The 23,735-nt window shown below is 45.7% G+C and overlaps 1 protein-coding gene across 9 annotated transcripts in view; it reads left to right on the top strand.

The window, feature by feature from the left end:
• ARHGEF4 (Rho guanine nucleotide exchange factor 4) overlaps positions 1 to 23,735 on the top strand; it is a 1,288,638-nt gene that overhangs the window by 1,083,691 nt on the left and 181,212 nt on the right. For all 9 annotated transcript variants that reach the window (XM_069213714.1, XM_069213712.1, XM_069213711.1 and 6 more), the window contains one exon: positions 12,017 to 12,196. In XM_069213714.1, the coding sequence (XP_069069815.1) occupies positions 12,017 to 12,196 (180 nt within the window). The remainder of the gene's footprint in view (positions 1 to 12,016; positions 12,197 to 23,735) is intronic.

Raw genomic sequence — 23,735 nt, forward strand, 5'->3', positions numbered from 1 at the left:
GGGCAGGGTGCCATGTATGTAGAAAGGCAGGACATGTGCCATATTGCATGGCCTGTCCTGGTAGTGACAAACAGCCTAACTTGGTGTCTCACTGCTGTGAGTGCTGCCTTCTCATAGGATTGCATTAGAAATGCCCTGCCTTATGTGTAGGGGTATTGTCTGATTTATGAGGGCTAGCGTAGGCGTGTTTGGTATGGTTGTGATGGTGATAATAAATACTGCTTACTGGTGTGGGTGTATTTTTTATTACTATCACAGAAATGCCACTTCTAGAAAGTGCGCATTTATCTGTGCTTATGATTCTGGTGTTTTGCAGCTTGACTCCAATCCACGTCTGGGCAGAGTGACAGTTGGGGCTTTGTGCATACTTTTCAGACAGCCTGTACACAGGGAGGGTGGAGGTGTCACTGAGGTGCATCTACATACTGAATAGTCTTCCTGGGCTGAGAGAAGGGAGAGGCGGGGCACACCTACATTTGTAAAGGCTGTGCCCTGGCCTCACACAATAGGGTCGTTAACCCCCCACTGATGTTTGGAGCCTGTGCTGAAAGGAGAGAGGGGGCACTCCCAGAACCAGTTGTAACTGGCTGGAACCTCCTCTCCCTACCACTGTAAAACACTGTAAGAACTGACTATAAGTACAGGGGAATTTTCCCCACAATTTGAACATTCTTGGAACTTGAAACTGGACACAGAACGCTGATGAATGGACTCACCAGGAAACCGCCATGGACTGCTGCTGCTGTGCTGACCTGTGACCTGCCTGGTCACTAGGAGGAACTGCCACCATCTGCACCCCTTGTGCTGGCCTGTAGCTGGGCCCACCAGCCCTGTACCTTTTCCTTGATTATTGTTCCCAGGGGCAGGGTGCTGTGGCCCCTGACCCCTGCACCGATCTTCTATAATATTGCCTTAGCGCTTAGGGGAAAAGCGCTCTTGTGGAAATGCTGCAGAAGATCACCGCCGCAGCCCAGGCTACATAATCTTCCTAGCGCTGTGAAAAGCGCTTCGTTAAGATCACCGCCGCAGCCCAGGCTGCATAATCTTTCTAGCGCTGTGAAAAGCGCTCCGTTCGGATCACCGCCGCAGCCCGGAGAAGTTAATTGGTATAACGCGAGCATTGCGTGTTTACCAGTGCCCCCAGGGCACGAAGACAACCTTCTTTGTGTTTTTAGGAGCCAGCGCGCTCCTCGCGGTGCCCCCGGGGTAGGGATCGCTCCGAGGAGCGCCCCCGGGGCACCAACAGGCCCCACCTTGGGCCGCGACGTCATCTGGACGCAGAGGGAGAGGAGGACGCCTCTCCCTCGCGTGCAGGAGTCCCGGAGGACTCTCCTGCCATTCCGGGCCGGGCGGCAGCCTCACCGGAGGCTCGCCCTGGCCCCCGGCTCTATTGTTGGCCCCCTCGCGGGCCAGGAGTATTTTCTCTAGGGGTCTCCCGTAGTGGCAGGGCCACGGAGGTCCAGGGAGACCCCAGGAGTTAGCGGGTCCCCAGAGGGGCCTGCGTTTCAGCGAGGAGGGAGCGCGAGGCGCCCCCCTCCCCCTTTGAAGTATTGGGTAATCTTGGCCCCCCTGGAGAGAGCCGGTGGATGCCCGGGGGGCCCCCCAGTGATCACGGGTCCCAGAAGGGGCCCGTCAAGGAGTCAGAGAGGGTGCGTGCCGCCCCTCTCTATCTGCCATGTTTAGGGAGGCCCCCGTTTTTGCGCAGAAGAGCGCCGGGGGCCCCATGATTCGTTTTAGGCACTGGAAGTGCCTCCTCATCAACCAGGTACTTTTAAATGGACCAATAGAGTTATAATTGAAGTTCTTTCTACAGACTTTACTAATTATGACATATTGCCTACCTGTTCTATGATGCTTTTACATATGTGTGCACATGTTCCTTTTATGGGCATGACTTGCTAATATGTTTGCTAACTTGCCATAGATTTTCTAATGTTCCTACTATGGGCGTTTTATGATATTCTTATGACAAGTGTCCTAATGTAATTACGTGTTTCCTGACTACTGCTTATGTTGCAGAATACTGAGTAACCTGTGTGTTATGTGTGACTACTGCTAGTTTGCAGAGTAATTAATGTGTAACGTGTTCTGACAACTGCTAAGGTAGCAGGATAGTACTGTTATGTGATGTTGGTCTAATAATTACGTTGTGTACAATACAGTGTATTTTCATATAATCTGGTGTTGTGTTTCCTTTGTGGTGGGGATATTGCGTCACATGTATGTGTGTGTTGTGCAAACGCTTTACGCATTGCCTCCGGGTTAAGCCTGACTGCTCGTGCCAAGCTACCAAGGGGGTGAGCAGGGGTTATCTTGGACGTGTAACTCCCTTGCCCTGACTAGAGTGGGTAAGTTCTGCCTGGCTGAGGTACATACCCTAGCCAACCAGAAACCCCATTTCTAACATTGGAAGTCAGCGGTGAGGATAGGACTTGCGCTTGCACAATACCATTGTGACTCATTATTTCACTACAAGGATTGCGTTTAGACCATCACATGTTTGGCTTCTCTTAACTTTCTCTCTTTGGTCATTTTTCCTGTTTTCAGTTCTCACGCTTGGGTATTGTGGTTGTCACAGTTGAGTTATTTGTACCTTTTCAAGATGGGGCTTACCTTTGATTTAGAGGACCTGCCGTTTTACACGCAGGGGGAATTAGAGGGGTTCTGTAGAGAGAGAGGGCTGCCTGTAGAAGGGGACCTCAGGAGATCTCTGAATTTCTTTGAAAGGTTTGTGACATTTACCCAGGGAGGGAGTGTGCGTAGGGGGTACCCAGAGGATCCTGAGTGTAGCGAGGGTTCCCAATGGGAGGGCTCCCAGACCTCATCCCTAGAGAGTGGTAGAGAGACTGATCAGGAGGGTGAGAATGACCGGTTGGGGACGCCAGTTGACAGGGAAGGCCCCAGTGATAGGGAGTCCCTTGCTGGGTCCAGTGTAAGAAGCAGGGCTACCTCTCATTCCTTGACGCCTGATGAGCTAAGAGATAGGCGGGAAGAGAGGGACCTGAAGTTGCAGTTAGCGCGCCTAGCTGTTGAGGAGAGAAGGGCTGAGGTAGAGAAGGCCTTAGTACAGGAGAGAATGGCAGAGGCAGAGAGGGCCTTTGCCAGAGAAAGACTCGCTCTAGAGCGCAGTCTGAAGGTTCTGGACTCACCAGCGCTGCAGGTGGAGTCCAGTGGTGGCAGCAATGTACAGTGCTGTAGCAAAGATGTTCCTCACATACCCATAGATCTGGTACCTAGGTTCCAAGAGGGGGGTGACATACGTCAGTGGTTAAAGGAATATGAGAAGGCTCTGGTAGAGCGCAGGATCCCTGAGAAGGATTGGGGAACTGGCCTAGGGAGTTTTATTCCTGAGGAGGGGAGGGATGCCCTACTGACTCTAGAAGAGAGTGACAGGGAGGGGTACTCCGCTGTGAAGAACGCACTGATTGTGAAGTATGGTTTTTCCCCTGAGGAATACAGAAAAAGGTTTAGGGGTGGTAAGAAACTGTCCCACCAGTCTTGGGAGGAGTTTGTGGAGGATTGCTGCATTGCACTAGATGGATGGGTGAAGGGTAGCACAGTAAACAATTTTGAAGGGCTGTTTAATCTGATTCTCAGAGAGCACCTGTTTCGTTGTTGTTTTTCAGAGTTACGCCAACACTTGTCAGTGTGTGAGCTCTCTGACTCCAGGGAGCTTGCAAAGGAGGCAGACTTCTGGTTGCGTACCAGAGGGTCTGGTGTGACATTAGGGGGTGTTCCTAATGAGAGTGGTCTAGGTGTTTCCCAACAAGGTGTGGTGAGAAAGGAATGGAGTGTCCCAGGTAGGTCCCAGTGGACTGGGATGGGTGAGGGACCCCATGTCCCGTCTCTGAGGAGAGGGAATGGGGCTGGGCTGAGGCCCAAGGTGCCCAAGATACCGTCCCAGGCCCCTGAAGGTTCCATGAGTGAACGCCAGGAGGTGAGCCTAACCTGTGCCGTAGGGCCAGCTGTTCAGAAGGATCCCATTTTGTCATTAGGATTTAGGCGGGTGGCTGGTGATAGCGTTCCGCCGGTCCTGGTGTCTGGTAGTCTCGCTCTACAGCGGAGGAGGCGGAAATCCAGACATGGGGTTGAGAGGGGGCTGCGGGCCCCAGTGGAGAACCTGGAGGGTCAGGGGTCAGCTCTGAGTGCAGAGCCCCCCGGGAATGACCTTGGTGAGACCATTTCTGGGCTGGGGGGAATCCAGACTCTGTCCGATGGGCAGAGGTCAGGAGACCTGCGCCAGCCAGACTCTTGTGTGGCCCTTGGGGAAAGTGTTTCCCTGATGGGGGGTAGGTGTGCCCCCCAGGAAGTCCTGGTGCGCCAGGCAATGATTCAACCGCAGGGTGGTGACTCTGGGTTGGATGATCAGGTTCAGGGGGTAAACTCTGACCTGATGGGGAGTACGTGTGCTCCCAAGGAAGTCCTGGTGCGCCAGGCAGTGGTTCAACCGCAGGGTAGTGACTCTGGGTTGGATTGCCAGATTCAGGGGGTAAGCTCTGATCTGGTAGGGGGTAGGTGTGCTCCCAAGGAAGTCCTGGTTCGCTGGGCAATGGTCCAGTCTAAGGGTGTCGTCCCTGGACTAGATAGACAGGTTCAGGGGGTAAACTCTGACCTGGTTGGGGGGGCGGTTAGTGTGCTCACCCCCCTGTGTGAAACTTCTGGTGGCTTCTCCCGAGGTGGGGAGACGCAGGACTCTGGAAGTGGGGTTCAGGGAGGGGGAAGCCCGCCCCGGACCCCGGTGCAACTCAAGGGTGTCGTCCCTAGGTTGGGTGGTCAGTCGCCAGGTAGTGATCCTGGGCTGGCGAGAAAGTTGTGCAGGGCTGCTGTACCCAGCACCCTGGCAAGTGTGGATTCTGGTGATACCCCTCCTAGGAGAGGAGGGCGGGATCCTAGAAGGAGGGGTAGAGGGAGGAGAGCCTCGCCTCTAGCCCCTGTAGAACCTATGGGTGCGGACCCTAGGTTGGTGGATCAGTGGCAGGGTAGAGCCCCTGAACTGATCGGAAATGGAGTGGAGACAGGTTGCTTTGCACCTGGGGCTACCGCCCCCCACTCATTATGGTTTCAGAGACCAGAGGCTCCTAGATGGCCTGGGGCCTGGTTCTGGCCATTGGCAGCTAGAGAATCCCCGTGGGTTGGTCTAGGCTGCCTGGGACGCATTGACAGAGAGATCCCAGTGGAGTCAGGAAGGCGTAGAACTGGAACATGCCCCTGCTGTTGTGGGCCTGGGTCCTTGTTCTATCGCCCCAATCAGGAAAGTACATCAAGGTATTGATTGTTCTCCCCTGGATTTTGGCTGGTAGGGGGTTGTGTTGGACTTTTGGCCATACGCATGGTCATCCCTAGTCTTTTTGCCTCCTTCCTCCTGGTTTTTCTGACCTTTCGCTGTTGGCTCTAGGACTCTGAGCACTTTATCACTGCTGACCAGTGTTAAAGTACAGGTGCTCTCCCATCTAAAGTTGGTATGATTGGCTTATACCTGATTGGCATATTTAATTTACCTATAAGTCCCTTGTACAGTGGTATCTCTATACCCAGGGCCTGTAAATTAAATACTACTAGTGGGCCTGCAGCGCTGCTTGCGCCACCCACTGAAGTAGACTTTCAAACCTGTCTCAGGCCTGCTAGCGCAGGGCCTGTGTGCGCAGTTTTCTGCCACAGGGACCTGGCATCTAAATGTACTTGCCAGGCCCAGAACTCCCCTTTTACTACATGTAAGTCACCCCTAAAGTACGCCCTGTGGGCAGGGTGCCATGTATGTAGAAAGGCAGGACATGTGCCATATTGCATGGCCTGTCCTGGTAGTGACAAACAGCCTAACTTGGTGTCTCACTGCTGTGAGTGCTGCCTTCTCATAGGATTGCATTAGAAATGCCCTGCCTTATGTGTAGGGGTATTGTCTGATTTATGAGGGCTAGCGTAGGCGTGTTTGGTATGGTTGTGATGGTGATAATAAATACTGCTTACTGGTGTGGGTGTATTTTTTATTACTATCACAGAAATGCCACTTCTAGAAAGTGCGCATTTATCTGTGCTTATGATTCTGGTGTTTTGCAGCTTGACTCCAATCCACGTCTGGGCAGAGTGACAGTTGGGGCTTTGTGCATACTTTTCAGACAGCCTGTACACAGGGAGGGTGGAGGTGTCACTGAGGTGCATCTACATACTGAATAGTCTTCCTGGGCTGAGAGAAGGGAGAGGCGGGGCACACCTACATTTGTAAAGGCTGTGCCCTGGCCTCACACAATAGGGTCGTTAACCCCCCACTGATGTTTGGAGCCTGTGCTGAAAGGAGAGAGGGGGCACTCCCAGAACCAGTTGTAACTGGCTGGAACCTCCTCTCCCTACCACTGTAAAACACTGTAAGAACTGACTATAAGTACAGGGGAATTTTCCCCACAATTTGAACATTCTTGGAACTTGAAACTGGACACAGAACGCTGATGAATGGACTCACCAGGAAACCGCCATGGACTGCTGCTGCTGTGCTGACCTGTGACCTGCCTGGTCACTAGGAGGAACTGCCACCATCTGCACCCCTTGTGCTGGCCTGTAGCTGGGCCCACCAGCCCTGTACCTTTTCCTTGATTATTGTTCCCAGGGGCAGGGTGCTGTGGCCCCTGACCCCTGCACCGATCTTCTATAATATTGCCTTAGCGCTTAGGGGAAAAGCGCTCTTGTGGAAATGCTGCAGAAGATCACCGCCGCAGCCCAGGCTACATAATCTTCCTAGCGCTGTGAAAAGCGCTTCGTTAAGATCACCGCCGCAGCCCAGGCTGCATAATCTTTCTAGCGCTGTGAAAAGCGCTCCGTTCGGATCACCGCCGCAGCCCGGAGAAGTTAATTGGTATAACGCGAGCATTGCGTGTTTACCAGTGCCCCCAGGGCACGAAGACAACCTTCTTTGTGTTTTTAGGAGCCAGCGCGCTCCTCGCGGTGCCCCCGGGGTAGGGATCGCTCCGAGGAGCGCCCCCGGGGCACCAACAGGCCCCACCTTGGGCCGCGACGTCATCTGGACGCAGAGGGAGAGGAGGACGCCTCTCCCTCGCGTGCAGGAGTCCCGGAGGACTCTCCTGCCATTCCGGGCCGGGCGGCAGCCTCACCGGAGGCTCGCCCTGGCCCCCGGCTCTATTGTTGGCCCCCTTTCGGGCCAGGAGTATTTTCTCTAGGGGTCTCCCGTAGTGGCAGGGCCACGGAGGTCCAGGGAGACCCCAGGAGTTAGCGGGTCCCCAGAGGGGCCTGCGTTTCAGCGAGGAGGGAGCGCGAGGCGCCCCCCTCCCCCTTTGAAGTATTGGGTAATCTTGGCCCCCCTGGAGAGAGCCGGTGGATGCCCGGGGGGCCCCCCAGTGATCACGGGTCCCAGAAGGGGCCCGTCAAGGAGTCAGAGAGGGTGCGTGCCGCCCCTCTCTATCTGCCATGTTTAGGGAGGCCCCCGTTTTTGCGCAGAAGAGCGCCGGGGGCCCCATGATTCGTTTTAGGCACTGGAAGTGCCTCCTCATCAACCAGGTACTTTTAAATGGACCAATAGAGTTATAATTGAAGTTCTTTCTACAGACTTTACTAATTATGACATATTGCCTACCTGTTCTATGATGCTTTTACATATGTGTGCACATGTTCCTTTTATGGGCATGACTTGCTAATATGTTTGCTAACTTGCCATAGATTTTCTAATGTTCCTACTATGGGCGTTTTATGATATTCTTATGACAAGTGTCCTAATGTAATTACGTGTTTCCTGACTACTGCTTATGTTGCAGAATACTGAGTAACCTGTGTGTTATGTGTGACTACTGCTAGTTTGCAGAGTAATTAATGTGTAACGTGTTCTGACAACTGCTAAGGTAGCAGGATAGTACTGTTATGTGATGTTGGTCTAATAATTACGTTGTGTACAATACAGTGTATTTTCATATAATCTGGTGTTGTGTTTCCTTTGTGGTGGGGATATTGCGTCACATGTATGTGTGTGTTGTGCAAACGCTTTACGCATTGCCTCCGGGTTAAGCCTGACTGCTCGTGCCAAGCTACCAAGGGGGTGAGCAGGGGTTATCTTGGACGTGTAACTCCCTTGCCCTGACTAGAGTGGGTAAGTTCTGCCTGGCTGAGGTACATACCCTAGCCAACCAGAAACCCCATTTCTAACAGATATGCACTGTAGCTTTAGTACCCTTTAGCAGGTTAGCAGAGAGATTACTTATATATGCTCTTTCATGTTAGCTTCATTAGTTTTTGTCCTGCTTTACAAACTTCTTGCCATTGTCCCAAAATATCACTTGGGGACATATTTACAAGCCCTCAGTGGCACAATAATTTTCCCAGAGCGTAACTTTTGTGATGCTCTGGCGGGGCAGTGTGCCCGCATATATTTACAAAGCAACGTAAAGCCACCTTGTGTGGCTTTTCATGCCTTTGTAAATATGGCCCCATTTCTCGCATAACTGCGTGAAAGGGGCGTTCCATGGGTGTTCCTGTGGTTGTTTCCACGCAACACCCATGGAATCCGATGTATTACCAGATTTACAAGGTTTGTACGTTTGGGAATACATCAGATTTCTACGCCACCCCAGGGGTGGCGGCGCAAAAGTGGCACAACAAGGAGAAATAACTTTATTTCTCCTCGTTTTTTGCTTTTTCTATGTGTGCTACATTCTGCAGTTCACATAGAAGGAGGAAAACACCATTAATGATTGTTTATGTGCAGGAAGGTGTAAACTCTAAACGTTTTGCAGCTGCTGATGGTGGGAGCGATGCTCCTCCCCCATAGCGAGGAGCTGCCCCTGGTTCCTGCATGACTGCTTGCTACACAGATTGCATTTCAGCCTGCATTACCACTTGCATGACTCAATTTCTTATCCATGAGCCCTATCTCTCACTTATTTTCACCTCAAATTCATCTACTGTTGGAAGCAGAGATATAATCAAGATACTAAGATAGGGAAACAAATCTGGCCCTCCTGCACTGCTTGATGCAACCCATGCAGGCCCGATGATAGACAAACTTCCGTCAATTGACACTCACAAAAAGTAGCAAATGACCTGTCTGCAAAGCGCTTCAGTGCCTCATGTGGGTAGGATAGCCTCTATAAAAGGCAATTAAAGTGAAGTACAGTGTTCCGTTTGATATGCGCAATAACAAGTGTCTGAAATCACTCCGCCTCTGTTAAAAGTGTAAATAAAATTAGCACACACACCTACGACTGTTAGAGTAGTTAGCACCACAACTTCCTTCTCCACTGCTCTGCGTTTAATGGAAGGAACGTCAGGTTGAGGATAGCGACGCAGTAGAGACAGCTGGTTAGCTGGTTTCAGGGAACGAATTCACTTTACCAAATAAACCCATTCTTCTCAGTGGCTCATGTTTTCCAAATGAATATGTTTTCCTGTTCTCGGCTATGTCACTGGTGCCCCGGCCTGTGGGTCTTCTCTATGTTTAGTTATTATGCAGCTGGTGCAGTCGCACCAAGGCTCAGACTGTGAAGCCCCACCACAGTTGTCTGTCCTTTACTGTCCAAACAGGGATGCCGCCCTGCAGGGTCACAAGACCTCTAATCTGCGAGGCCCAGGGCCTTAGCTGGCCTACCTGTGAGGTGCTGATGTCCTTTAGGTTTTTAGTTTGAGCATTACAGCACGGAAGCGCTGCTTTTCCAATATGTTTCTGCGCTTTTAACCATGCCCAGCTCACGCCCCTCACTCGTTCATGGATTTGCCTTTCAAAAATCCTTTTTTTTTGTTGGTAAATGCTATACGTTTGTCCCTCTTTAGGGTGGTTTTGTTACCGCCTTGGCCATCGACCCTGTTGCATGACTATTCGCACGTTTGGCGATAACTTTGCCTCCAAGCTAACTTCTTTTTCCTTTTGTCTCTATCCTTCCCGCTCACGGCAGCGCTTTGGATCGGCTTGCTTATGTCAGCTGTTTTACTTTTTATTTTCAGTTTGTGTGGCAAGAAAGTTCCAGTTAGACATTTGCAAAGCTAATAGCTTTAACTTGAACAAACGCGAGACCTATTGCATTGCAAATGCTTGTTTTGAATGGGAACGTTTTGCTGTTTAGTCTGAATAAGTTAATTTTAATATTTATTTAAAGCACATGACCATGCTTCCACCATTCAGAACCTTGTGCATAGAAGTAAAGTCTCCAAACCTATGTCCTGCTGGTTTGGTGGGTTTTAGAAAGCCGACCCAAAGAAGATAAGCTGTCTTGTATTAGAATATATTTACTCTACTCTAAATTAATGTCCAATACATTTATGCTCTGACAAGTAGAAAACGAATGTTCCCTGAATGAAAGCAGTGCTTAATTTGTAAATAAAAACGTGCCGGTGCCCAAAGCCCTCCTCTTAAACACGCCGCTACTGCAATTAAATGTGCTAACATGGAATACTGAGGCAGCGTAATCCTGAAGCCATGTCGCGCCTCTTCAATCCATTTACAGCCACTCCCTGCCCCTTCAGCTCACTTTTGCAGCTTTCTACTTTCTCCCTTCGTGACGCTTTTTCGTTTTTCTCTTCCTCCGTCTTTCCCATATGTGCCTTTTGCTCGAAGCAAATGCTTGAGGCAGAAGAATAAGCCCTGGCCCTCAAAAATAAGTGCCAGTGCTCAGCACCGGAAACAACAAGCACAAATTAAGCACTGAATGGAAGACTCCATTACAATTAATTTCTGAAAAAGTCGACAACAATACATGAGTCTTAAGAATCCTCGTCCCTCTACCACCCAGGTAATTACTATCAGAGTGATTTCTAGTGAGAGTAAAGTTAAAAAAATGTATTTAATTAAATCTGCCGTTTTCATTAAAAATGGACGTAAATGCTGTTTTCTTCACTCCATAAAAAGACCAAACTAACAATAGGTGAGAGAGATTATTTGTTAACTTAGTTTCACAAGTACACATTCCATGCCGCTGTTAAACTCTTCCCACAAGTACACATTCCTCAGCATCGTGCAACCGAACATAATTTGTTTTAGGGACAATTCCAATCACCTTTTCAAAAGAAAGCATGGCAGGATAGGATTTCGCATGAACAATAAATACATAATTTCTGAGGTGAATTGTAGGAACTTCAACAGACTGAATAATTTCTCCCCGTCAATCCACCTATTTTCAGTTTGCATCAAATGCGAAAGTTTAAGATTCATTTTACTGACCTCATTAGCCACAGCAGTTTGGATCGAGTGATTGTAATTTCAAACAAATCTGCTCCAAGATGTAACGAAGTCGCATTGTTTATTAAAACGAGCCCTCTTCCAGGTGTTAGCTGTAGTGCTTTTATTCACATCCTGGCGATTTCCTTAACACTTGGTTGTAATTCAGATTCTAAATTAAGCCATTGTCAGTGTCAGTAGGTATTCCCTGATGTTTAAATTTTTAGGACTGATTCACAAAAGTTTACAATAATTGCAATTCGCAGAGTCGTATCTTTATGACTGCCTGGCTTTTTGTGTGCGGAGTCTCTCCCACAAACGCAGAGACTTCACAGCCGTAAAGGTACTACCCGTAAAGCTTCTTTGGGAAATGCAAAAAATCGTACACTTACACAAAAGTGTAAGCTTTTAGTTTACCATTGTGAATCAGGCCCATTGAGTCTATGTCAATATGCATATCTATGTCAATATGTGCGTCACTATCCTTGGTACGTATATGGTAACATGTCAATATCTGTCTTGCTGGTATCAGTGTGCCAATTCAGTATCTATGTACCTGAACGAATACTGTGGTCAGGATCCAAGTTTCTAAGTCAAAACCTGTCTGTGTTAATATATGTCTGTTAAGATCAGTTCTTCTATATCAATAACCTTAGGCCTACTTTAAGATTTATAAATCTGTCAGTATTTGCACTTTTATGTCAATATCTCTTTGTCAATGTCACTATTCCTGTTTGGGTCAATGTTAGTATACGTTTACCATTATCCGTGTCTATATATGTTGACGCCTTTGGAGACCTGGTATGGGTTTTCTTTATATAACCCTCTGTGCCTTGTGCTATTTCTGATGCAACACTTCTTTTATTCTCGCAGCTTATCAGTGACGGCAGTGTGGTGTATGCTGAGGCCCTCTGGGACCATGTCACGATGGATGAACAAGAACTGGGGTTCAAGGCCGGTGGAGTAATTGAAGTGATGGATGCCACTAACAAGGAGTGGTGGTGGGGACGAATCCTGGACAATGAAGGCTGGTTCCCTGCCAGCTTTGTACGGGTAATGTAACTCATACACTTTCATCAGCCTCACGGTAGCCTTGTCAGCATCCAGAGTTCTTACAGATGGATCAACTGTTTTGTCTATTTTGCAAAATTCCACAGTCCTGGAAAGTGACATACACATTTATGAGTTGTTAAAATGTGGTGAATTAAGGACAAGTCTTTATTCGATTATTTAAAAATAATCATTAAAGTGCACAAAGACTTTAGAATCAAGATCGTCAGAAAATAGTTCAATTAATTTATCCTCCCATACATGCATAATACTCAGATTGCAAACATATGACAAGTTAAAATATTAGTGATTCAAAAAATGGGTAGCTGCTTTTAAAAAGGACCTAGCTACTTAAGGCATGAGATTGGAGTGTTTAAAGAAAGGTAAAAGCAGGTTTGCACCTTCTAAAATTTAACTTCCTTAAAATTGGTTTAGTGAAAATATTTCTAGGCCCATCATAATATGTACAACAAACGTAAAATTTAACAAAGATTACTGTGTGTAATAATCACAGGGGCATAGGGCCAGTGAGCCTGAATATAATTGGTACATGGGGATACTCAGTTGCTAGTGGATGGTCCTGCTTCTGAACCTGGTCAATATAGAATGCTCCCATGAGTTACTAACCAAGGTAAGATGCTGCTCCATTGATTGAGTTATCACAATTCCTGCGACCATCCTACTAGCCAGTTTTTAAATACCCGCAAGCTCCGCTTTTCACTCTTAATTCCCTACAAGTTCTCTTTAACCAACCCACAGTTTATCCAAAGCCACAATCTCTGCTGGTCTACTAAATAACACATCCCTGCCAAGGGACTCAAGGTGGGACTTAATATATAAGAGAGCCAAGAATATTTAGCCCATACTCACAGGACAGACAGTTCTGAATAATATCCGTATTTAATGCTGCATACTGGTTGGTCCATATGGATCACCACAATAAACGTAGGGCTAGCTTAATTTGATGCCTCCAAATTCTCCTCTGTTTGGAGACTGCTGACATCCCTGTCACTCCAAATGTTGGAGCCATAACACATCACAGGGAGGCATCTGCAGTTAAACATTTCCATAAGGGCTGTGATGGGTTTGCTCACAATAATAGATGCTAAATTAAATGCAAACCTCACTAACTGAAAGAAATATTGTTTTCCGATGTGCAGGCTGGGTTCCCAAATCCCAGCTTCATCCAAAGTTATGCCCAGATAGGGAAAATGATGTGCACTCTCTAGGCAATGACCCTTGATTGAAAACTCCGAGGTACTCAATTGTTTGCTACCACAGTTCATAAAGAAGTTGTGCTGAGGTCGGTTTCGAGATTAAGCCAATCCACACAATCTACAAAGGCATCAATTAACTTTTTCATGCATTTAAGGGCTCTGTCACTAAGGACTACATCATCCGCGTAGAGGAGTACTGGCAAAGGTGTATTCTCAGCTATAGGCTTGCCCGTACCCTTTTCAACAAACACAGATCCAAATCATTTAAATATAAGAGAAAAAAATAGGGACTATTACTCTGGCGATCCCCCCTAGAAAGTTGGTGAATTGTATCTACGATGAAACCACGAGGAAGCAGAAGACATGAGAAGATCGTCCTTGAGTTCCTGTGGAGACAGCAAGAGCAGTTACCCCAACAAACTACCCAGCTAAGATGCTTGTGAGCAGGACAGACCAGCAGATCGTAGCTTACAGTCGGACTAGAAGCGTGGTCTGCAAGACCTGTAGTTGAGCTCTGGGAGCTGTGTTAGGAAGCCATGCAAGTGGCTGTGCAGAAAGTGCAGGGAAACGTGAAAAAGAAAAATATTGTGCAAGTTGGAAAGACAAGTGTCATATCTGAGGTGCCGGGCAAGGGGTGTGCAGAGGTGTTGCCAACTTTGACTCTGAATACAGACGGGACATAAACTGTGCAGGCTTTTACACTGGGTTCAGTATTTACTGGATCCGCATTCATGACCCATTCACAGCTAACTCATGGCAGAGCAAGGTATAGTACTCTAGCTGCCCATCCTATCCCCCATTCTGACGCTTGTAAAGAGTACATCTGTGCAAGTTGCTTGCCTAATGTGCAGTACACATTACCTGGACAAAAACTGGAGGGCGAAAACTACTGGTGTGTGCAATTGCTGCACAGCTTGTAATCGTGTTCATCTTCAGTTTGTGTCTGAAACAGGATATAGACTGCTGCTCCCAATTAGTTGCCTGAGAGTTGGAACGCCATAAAATGATAAATAATGGTGGCGATTGTACAGTGGGGCCATGAGCACTGGCACACAGGTCTCCACAGGCGTCACCCGGTTCCCCTTATGCTTCTGCACCTGCATTCAGAATTCTGCAACAGGGATATAGACAGACAGCCACCCACCGTGAATAAGAAGTAAGCCAGTCATGGCCCTGATGACAAGGAGTACTCAGGAGAGGGAAATTGTTTTGTTCCCGTTATCAGGCTAGTTTTGCCACCTGAATTGTCACATTCTGATTACCCTATTAAAGGATCTGTTTTCTATATTTAGTCAACATATTATTTCGAACACTCATATAATCACTAAGCCCTAATTTATGGGTATCTCACTTCTACTCATCTGCACTATCACTTAGGAACCCAATTAACTTGCACCCATACTGGCATGTAATCTTCAGTAGCTCCAACTCAGGTAACCGCCAACGCACCCTGACAACTTTACGGGAGCTCATTCCTGGAGCTGGACTCAGAGTTATTAAAAGACTAGTCATCAGTTAATTTCTATTATTGGGGTAAGTCTCTGTTCGCTTCTTAAGACCTTTTTTTGTCACAGATTGTTGTTCTTCTAGGGTTAATCCTACATAGTGGGGCACTCTTTCTTTAGGTATTGCACACCAGGGCCGGGAACCCTGTACAAACTCACAGAACCTAGAAACAACTGAGCTTTCCACAGTCAGGTCAAGACCACCCACCCCCCAAACCACGGAGAAGGTTCAATTTGTAAGTAGACAATGGGTTTTGGCTTCTGGTATTTCTGAGCACCAAAAGAGCAACAATCTGCACATATGTCCTCATTATGAGGGACCTGGAAAACGGCTGGCTCCCCCACCTCTCCCCGCAACCCCTGGAATTATCCATACTTTGGTATCAGTAACTTCCATGGTGAAGCAAATCTGGGCAATTCTGAATGAACCCTTGAGACCCCCTTTCAAATGGGTATTTTCCAAGAATATCTGAATGTGAATTCGAAAGAGAGGGAGCAGCTATGTTTCACCTTGCATAGAGCAGCGATACGTGTGGGGCATGTCTGTTACAACAAGCCACTAGTTCAGCCTGGGAGACGTACCTCGTAATAACGGAGGAACATCCTGTTGAAGATGTTTGATCATGGTAAATAAAAAAAAAACACACAGGGAAGTGGGAATTTGTGGCATCATCATTCTCTTGGACATACATTTTAAAAGCAAGTTCTGGAATTGTTTTCAGACAATGTGAATAAAAATACATAGGCCATATGGAAGTTAAGTCCAGGATCTCAGTAGTTTCCATTTAAAAACAACCACTCGTAGAACACGGCTCTGTTACTAGAGTATTTAAAGGAAATCTCCCTTTACAGGTCCTGATTAAGATTAAAGTAGAGGTTGTGGGATTTGTAGCTCTTTGCTGTCCTCGAGTGGCAATTTTAGGAACAGCAAGTATGTAAATCTAAAGAAAAATCCTTCACATCTGTTATACAAACTAGCAGGTAAAGACAAACTAGAATGTATTTGCAGTTCGTGGATACTTTAAAGCGCCCGCATTGCAATGACAATTTTGAAAAGCAGAATCACACATGTAAGATCCAGTCAAATGTAGAAAGGAAGATAAACGTAATATTCTTGTATTTATCACGTAGCAGATGAGACAGCCACGAGTTCAAAACAGCCCAAACAAAGTTGAGAACACACACACGCGTAAATGGACACCGCCCACGAGAAGACGTCGCAAACACAAATGGAGTTGTAAATAGGTACCAGCAAACATATTTGTACTCCTCACCCATGGTGAATTAAACCAACACAGGCATACAGAGGCAAATGCATGCACAAAAAATCAAATTCAGAGTGTGTTTAAGAGACTGCTTAATCTGCTTTGTGGTTTAAACTGTGTTTGGAAAGTGTACGTAACACTTGTGTTTGGCTTGAAAAAATGATTACTTTATGTGCACGAAAAAACAGTGTTTAAGTGGTTTCAGAATTAGGCTTTACTTGTAGAGCTCAATCAGAAAAGTACAAAGTGTGAATTGAGCCTGTCTGTATCTAAGGGGATTATGAATTGAGGAGCACCCCCCTGCCCCAGCAGCCTGTGCTTGCTGATTGGCCCTCTAGCTCCCAGGCTACCCTGAGCTCCCCTTGCACACCTGCACTGGCCCTTTAAGTTTGTGGAGGGAACCCCAAGACAGCCACCTCCATTTTGTGACCCCAGCTTCTCTGTGAAAATAACAGTCCAGTGAGCAAGAGACAAAGGTGATAAGAACGCAGACTCTGTGTTGTGTTTTCTTAAAACAATTATAAGTGATTTCTCCCTATCCATGACTGTTTAATTTACCTCTAGTCTTGTGCATTTTTTTTGTACTTTAAAAACTGCTGTTTTGTTCTACCTGTGACTGTTTGAGTTTCATTCCTAATTTTCCCCCTATTCTGTATTAAGCCTCCCCGGCCCCCCTGCCTACAAGATAAAAAGGCAGAATACACATCAGTGGCTAACTAAAGAGTGCTTAAGCGACTTCATAATCTGCTTTAAGGTATAAACAGTGCCTGCAAAGTGTATATAGCACTCGTTTTTGGACTGAAAAAGTGATTACTTTAAGTGCTTGAAAAAGCAGTATCTTAGTGGTTTCGTAATTGGGCCTTACCTGTAAGGCTGAATCAGGAAGGTACAAAGTGTGGATTGAGACTGTCTGTATCCAAGGGTTTATGAATTGAGGAGCACCTCCCTACCCCTTGCCACGGCAGCCTGTGCTTAAGGTCACATGCCCCTTACATACATTTTTATTGGTTGTTGCATATGTGCTGTGATTGGTTGCTACGGCTAGGATTTCTATTAGACTAAGGGATTAGGGTTTGAGGTTTGATTGGCTGTTAGAGCTAGGGTTCTGATTGGTTACTAGGGTTAGGGTTTCTAATGGAGTAAGGCTTAGGGTTTGAGTTCTGATTGTCTATTAGGGCTAGGTTTCTGATTGGTTTCTAGGGCTAGGGTTTCTACTGGAATTACAGTTTAGGGTTTGAGTTCTGATTGGCTTTTGGGGATAGGGTTCTGATTATATCATAGGGCTAAGGTTCTCATTGGACATAGGACATGGGCAATTAGGACAAGGGCTGTGATTGATTATTAGGGCCAGGTCTCCCAGTGGCTCCAGGGTTTAAGTTTAGGATTCTCATTGGTTTAGGTTAGGGCTAGGGGTCCATTGGAAAAAGGGCTATTTAAGCCTAGGAGTCAGGGCATCTCAGCCCGAGCGTCAAGGCTTAGGGTGAAGAGGACAAGGGCATTTGCCTGTTTGAGCCTGTTTGGGTCCGGCCTAGGGCCAGAGATGCTGCCCAATTTTTCATTGATCGGAAACCACCTTAAGCCATCCACATCCGCAAACATGCAGACACAATATCGGCAAAGACATTCTACTCATGTACCACATACAAAGATCAATTAGATTTCAGTGACTCAACATCCACTACAAACCCCCACAAACTACCCCTGTACACCTTTCTACTCCAACTACAACACTATTGCGCCTTCATTCTCACACAAAACACAACTCTGTCTTATACCACTAACAAATGCACACATCACCAACATACTACAAAGCTGCATTATACATAACTTTAATGCATCCAGACACACACTCTCTGTTTATACAAAATACCACCTCTATCCTCTACTTCCTCCTAACAGACCCTTTTCTATGATGGCAAAACCTATACTCAGCCTTCCATCATGTCATCCACTAACACCTTCCTCTTCTTTTTACCAAAAACACACTACTGAACTATCCTTAAACTCCACTCCACCACACATACTATCTCTTCCAGTGATCAAATCAAACACTCATAACTCTTGTCCATCCCCTCTTACACACCATGTACACTTTTCTCCAAAACATATCACCCTCCCCGTATAATTCAAATACCACTCACTAGCAGTACTTTACTTACATATCCTTCCCAGAAAACCACTACATCAATATCTCCTCTCACTACTTCACAGAAACAAAACAAAACACACACACCAGCACATCAAAATCGCATACTTTCAAAATACTTTCCCTCACAAATTAGCAACATACACCCACTCCCTCTACTAAACAAATAACACACATCCTAAACCATCCTTATTCACACATTTTCTATCTTCACCAACATCAACCACAAATACACCAACACAACATCTCTCATTCACTCTCCTGTCATCATCCATTGCACAATTTAGAGCCTTAAAATATGACCCATCGGCTCCACCACCACCTAACCCAAACACCTTCCACCCTAAACAGACACAAACAAATTAAACAACATGCCACTCTTCACAACCCCATCTCTATTACACAACAAAGTTACTCTACAAAAACAGCACAACTCACCATCTCACTCTCAACCACCATCTCCACCACCAACACAAGAAAACCCAACAAAATGCCTTCTAAACTTACTGGACAAAGAACACGAGATAGAAAAACAACACTATTGTGACCCTCATACAGTTAATACCAATACTAATGACACACCTGCTACACGTTCAAGATATACTGCCCACTCTTCTCCAAAACAAAGTCACACCACCGCTAAAACACAATATTCAAAGTGCCAACTCATAAATGCTTGATCACTCACTAAAAACAAGCACCACATCTACGAACTATTCACTGGCACACAAACTGACTTGCTCTTTATAATTGAATCATGGTTAGGAGATGACATGGCTCCAGTGTTGCATGAAGCCATTCCTCCAGGCTATCAAGCTACCACACAAAATTATATAGGCAAAAGAGGAGATGGACTTGCTGTTATATTCAAGCAAACAATGAATCTCACAGAAATAGATGGCATTTCCATGCACAGTTGTAAGTCCCTCATCACCAGATGCAACCCTACACCAACTTCCTCCTCCTTTACAGACCAGCACCTAGCAATGCAAATTTACAGATGCGTTTCTAGACACAGTTTCAAACCTTATAATCTGTACTCCAACCTATGCATTCTTTAAGACCTAAACGTTTGGTTTGACAAACCCAATATGCCCCATCGAAAAGCTTTAATCACTGGCATAGTCACACTGAACTTACATCAGATTGTACACAATCTCACACACATCACTGGACACATCCTAGATGTCACTTTTGCAAAACCAGAACTAGTTATCTTTCTAAGCATTACTCCAGTCACATGGTCAGACCACCATTTGGTAGCTTTCCAACATAGAACACCACAAATTAACACACTCAAGACCACCTTACATGCATCCACCTATCAACCATGGAACAAACTCAGGGCCTCATATACAAGAATGTGACACATTGGCCCGATACGTCAGATTCGTGCAATGCCCTACAATCCACTAACAACACAATGAATGTGCTGTATTTACAATACAGAGCTCCATGGTGTGCGTTTTCACAGATGCGTCAGAAATTGTGACGCATCTGTTGGCACTAAGCTCACGCACTGCTGGAGTTGTGTCAAAAAAAAGGACACTAATCTAGCAATGTGAGAAGGCGCCCTTAGAGAAAAGTCCTACATCAAATTTTATGCCTGCTCTGAGCAGGCAGTAAAATTCTGCTGCAGTAAAGCCGCAGTATGATGCAGTGAAATGTATCTGTTCTGTATGGCTTTTCCCGTGGGAACACCTACCCTGCGTACATTATACCTGGTGCAGGTATGCAACTCAAGGATTTATAGACTGGCTAAATGGGCTCAATGCGTCAGTTTGTAAATCTGGAGCAGTGTAAGGCACTGCTTACACCACAGCTGCGTGAAAAAAAATGACACCACTTTGGTGCAAGGGCCTTGTAAATGGGGCCCTCAATTTTTAATACTCAGAAACACAACTAACAGCCGACACAGATCTAGATCTAGATCCATTCAAACACTGTATGAGTGGCTACAGGAAGCTTTTGATATCCTAATACCACCAAGAACCACAAAACTGAGCAATCGAAAATAAGCATTTTTGAGAAATACAGAACTAAAAAAGATAAAACAACAAATCAGAAGGCTGCAGTGAACCTGGCTCAAAACAAACAGCAATCAAGACAAACTTCACCCACACAAACCTAGAGGAATATACAAATCGACAATTAAAAAAGCTAAAAAAGGTACAGCTCAGATGGAATTCAAAATGTTAAATCTTCAAATAAAGAATTTTATAAAATCCTCACAGAATTTCATAAACCTAAATAAATGGAAGGAACTCCTCCCGTTACTCAATAATTCACAGACAAACTGGTAAATCATTACTCCACCAAAGCAGACACATTGGACTCCTATTCAAAACAAAGGAAAACCACCAGCATCAACCCGTTTCCAAAACTCCCCTCCAAGAGTAAGTCACCCAGTCTCTGCATTCCTTCAAACAAATATCATAAAGTGAATTTATCGATCTAGTCAATAGCAAGCAGGCCTTCCTGCTGCCCTTCTGACCCTTGTTCACCACACATTTTCAAGAACATTCTTTTATTTACCTCTGCTGCTACACCAGTAAGAAGAATCATCAATAATTCCTTTCCTACAGGAATCTCTCCAGAAGACCTAAAAAGGCATACATATGCTCATTATTAGCGAAAACAAACCTGGACTTGCATGACCCCATTAACTACAGACCGATTACAAATGCACCTTTCCTGGGCAAACTGATAGAAAGAGCAGCATTCACCCAGGTGTCACAAATCATTGAAGATAACTCCATACTTTCAGACTACCAGACTAGATTTTCCCTAGGAAGAGGCACAGAATCTGCCCTCAGCACCATTTTGGGTGGCCTTAAAACACAGTAGACTGCAATAGAGTTGCTGTACAACTTCTCTTGGACCTCTCAGCTGCCTATGACACAGTTGACTATGACACCCTAATACAAAGACTCTACAAAGCCGGCATAGAGGAGACTGCTCTCGTCTGGATCACATCCTACCTTCAAAAAAGAGCAAATGTCATCCATTCTCCCCCTTTCCCATTCAAACCGTACTTCACAAAGCAGGGGTCTCTCAAGGCTCCGTCATCTCACCCATGCTTTTCAACATCTATATGACTTTATCACTAGCAGTGATCAATGAATTTCAGCTCACATGCTATAGCTATGCAGATGACACATAAATACTTCTTAAACTGGAAAGCCCCAACAACTTTGGAAACTCATGAATTTTAGTGGCTTCAGAGCCATTGATCAGATGATGACATTGAGCCATCTCAAACTGAATGCTTCTAAAACGGAAATACTCACATGTGGCGATTGGAAAATTATGACGCACTCTGCGCCTGGCCTGACAATCTGGGACCACCTTCTAAAGTACCTAATGAAGTAAGAAACCTTGGAATTACCATGGACTCCAAGTTAACAATGAATGCCCAAGTGGACAAATAGCAAGACCAAGCATCATCACCATGAAAACTCTGCGATGCTTCTTCCGCCACCTGGGATTTCCACACAAGGTCCAGGCTACTATCTCTCTTGCCTAAACTGAATTACACCAATGGTCTCTACCACAGATCATCTCTATCTACTTGGAACTGTGCTGCTAGGCACCTGTAAATTCACAAGCCCACATCTCCCCTGCCTTGAGGGCCCTACATTGTTTACCAGTTTCCAGAAGATCCACCTTAAGCTGCTTTGCTCACAAAACAATGCATGGAACAGGACCGCTTTTTATCAGTAATAAAATCACCAAATACATTCAATCAACCTCTGCTCAAGATTGGCACCTCGCCTCAAAACCCCACCATATAAGAAAAGGACAATAGGTGGTAGATATTTCTCTGTTCAAGCAGCCAAACTCTTTAATTCATTACCCCCAAATATAGGTTCTACATATAACAATCGTATCTTCAGAAGACTACTCAAGAGTTGGCTTTTTCCTACATAACCACTATACTCAAACAGCAATGTACAGCATATCCATGTGTAGGTAAACATTTATAATTTGATTGTATGTATATATCGAGATATATGTATTTGTTTGTACAAATATGTATAATAGCTATGTTTTTTCTTTAAATATAAATATCCTCTTTAGGCCTGCTTATCAAATGTATATATTACAAAATACATAAAATATAATTAAATATATAGAGAGCTGCTTATGCATCTCTTTTTTATCTATCACCATAGGTAAATATTATCTTAACTATTTATCTACAAGCATTTCACTATTGAAATATTGAGGAAAAGATAAAAAAGAATGATACTAAAACTACACAAATAAATTACCTTCAAATACTGCAACACTTGAAAGTCTACGTTTTTTACAATACAACTTTAAATCTCAATATATTATCCTCCTTACAAATATATTCCTTCTTGTACCTGACAGCCTTAGGGTGGTCATCCCCCAACCTTTTGCCTGCCTCCCTCCACTTTTCTGACACTGTTTTTGCTGGTTTTAGGACTCTGCACACTTTATTACTTCTAATCAGTGCTAAAGTGCATATGCTCTCTCCCTTAAACATGGTAACATTGGTTCATACCCAATTGGCATATTTGATCTACTTGTAAGTCCCTATTAAAGTGCACCACATGTGCCCAGGGCATGTAGACTGAATGCTATTAGTGGGCCTGCACCACTGGTTGTACCACCCAGATAAATAGTCCCTTAACCATGTCTCAGGCCTGCCATTGCAAAGCCTGTGTGTGCAGTTTCACTGCCACTTCGACTTGGCATTTAAAAGTACTTGCCAAGCCTTAAACTCCCCTTTTTCTACATTTAAGTCACCCCGAAGGTAGACCCTAGTTAGCCCATAGGGCAGGGTGCGATGTAGGTGAAGTGCAGGACATGTACATGTGTTTTTTATATGTCCTGGTAGTGGAAAACTCCTACATTAGTTTTCCACTACTGCGAGGCTTGCTCCTTTCATAGGATAGCATTAGGGCTACCCTCATATACTGTTTGAGTGGTAGATTCTGATCAGAAAGGGGTAACCAGGTCATATTTAGTATGGCCAGAATGGTAATACAAAATCCTGCCTATTGGTGAAGCTGGATTTTATATTACTGTTTTAGAAATGCCACTTTTAGAAAGTGAGCATTTCTCTGCACTTAAAATCCATCTGTGCCTTCCAGCCTGTCTCCAATCCACGTCTGGCTGGGCTGGTTGACAGCTCCCTTGTGCATTTCACCCAGAAAACCACAAACACAGGATATGCAGTCACACCTGCACTTATCTGCATACTTAATGGGTCTTCCTGGGCTGGGAAGGTGGAGGGTCTGACACTTACATTTCAAAGACTAGTGGCCTGCCCTCACACAATGGACTGCCTAAACCCCAACTGGGACCCTGGCAGACAGACTTGTACTGAAAGGGGACTTTGTGCACTTCAAAACCACTCTTTGGAGCCTCCCCACTTCA

The sequence above is a fragment of the Pleurodeles waltl genome, chromosome 11 (assembly GCF_031143425.1).
Source record: "Pleurodeles waltl isolate 20211129_DDA chromosome 11, aPleWal1.hap1.20221129, whole genome shotgun sequence".
Lineage (NCBI taxonomy): Eukaryota > Metazoa > Chordata > Amphibia > Caudata > Salamandridae > Pleurodeles > Pleurodeles waltl.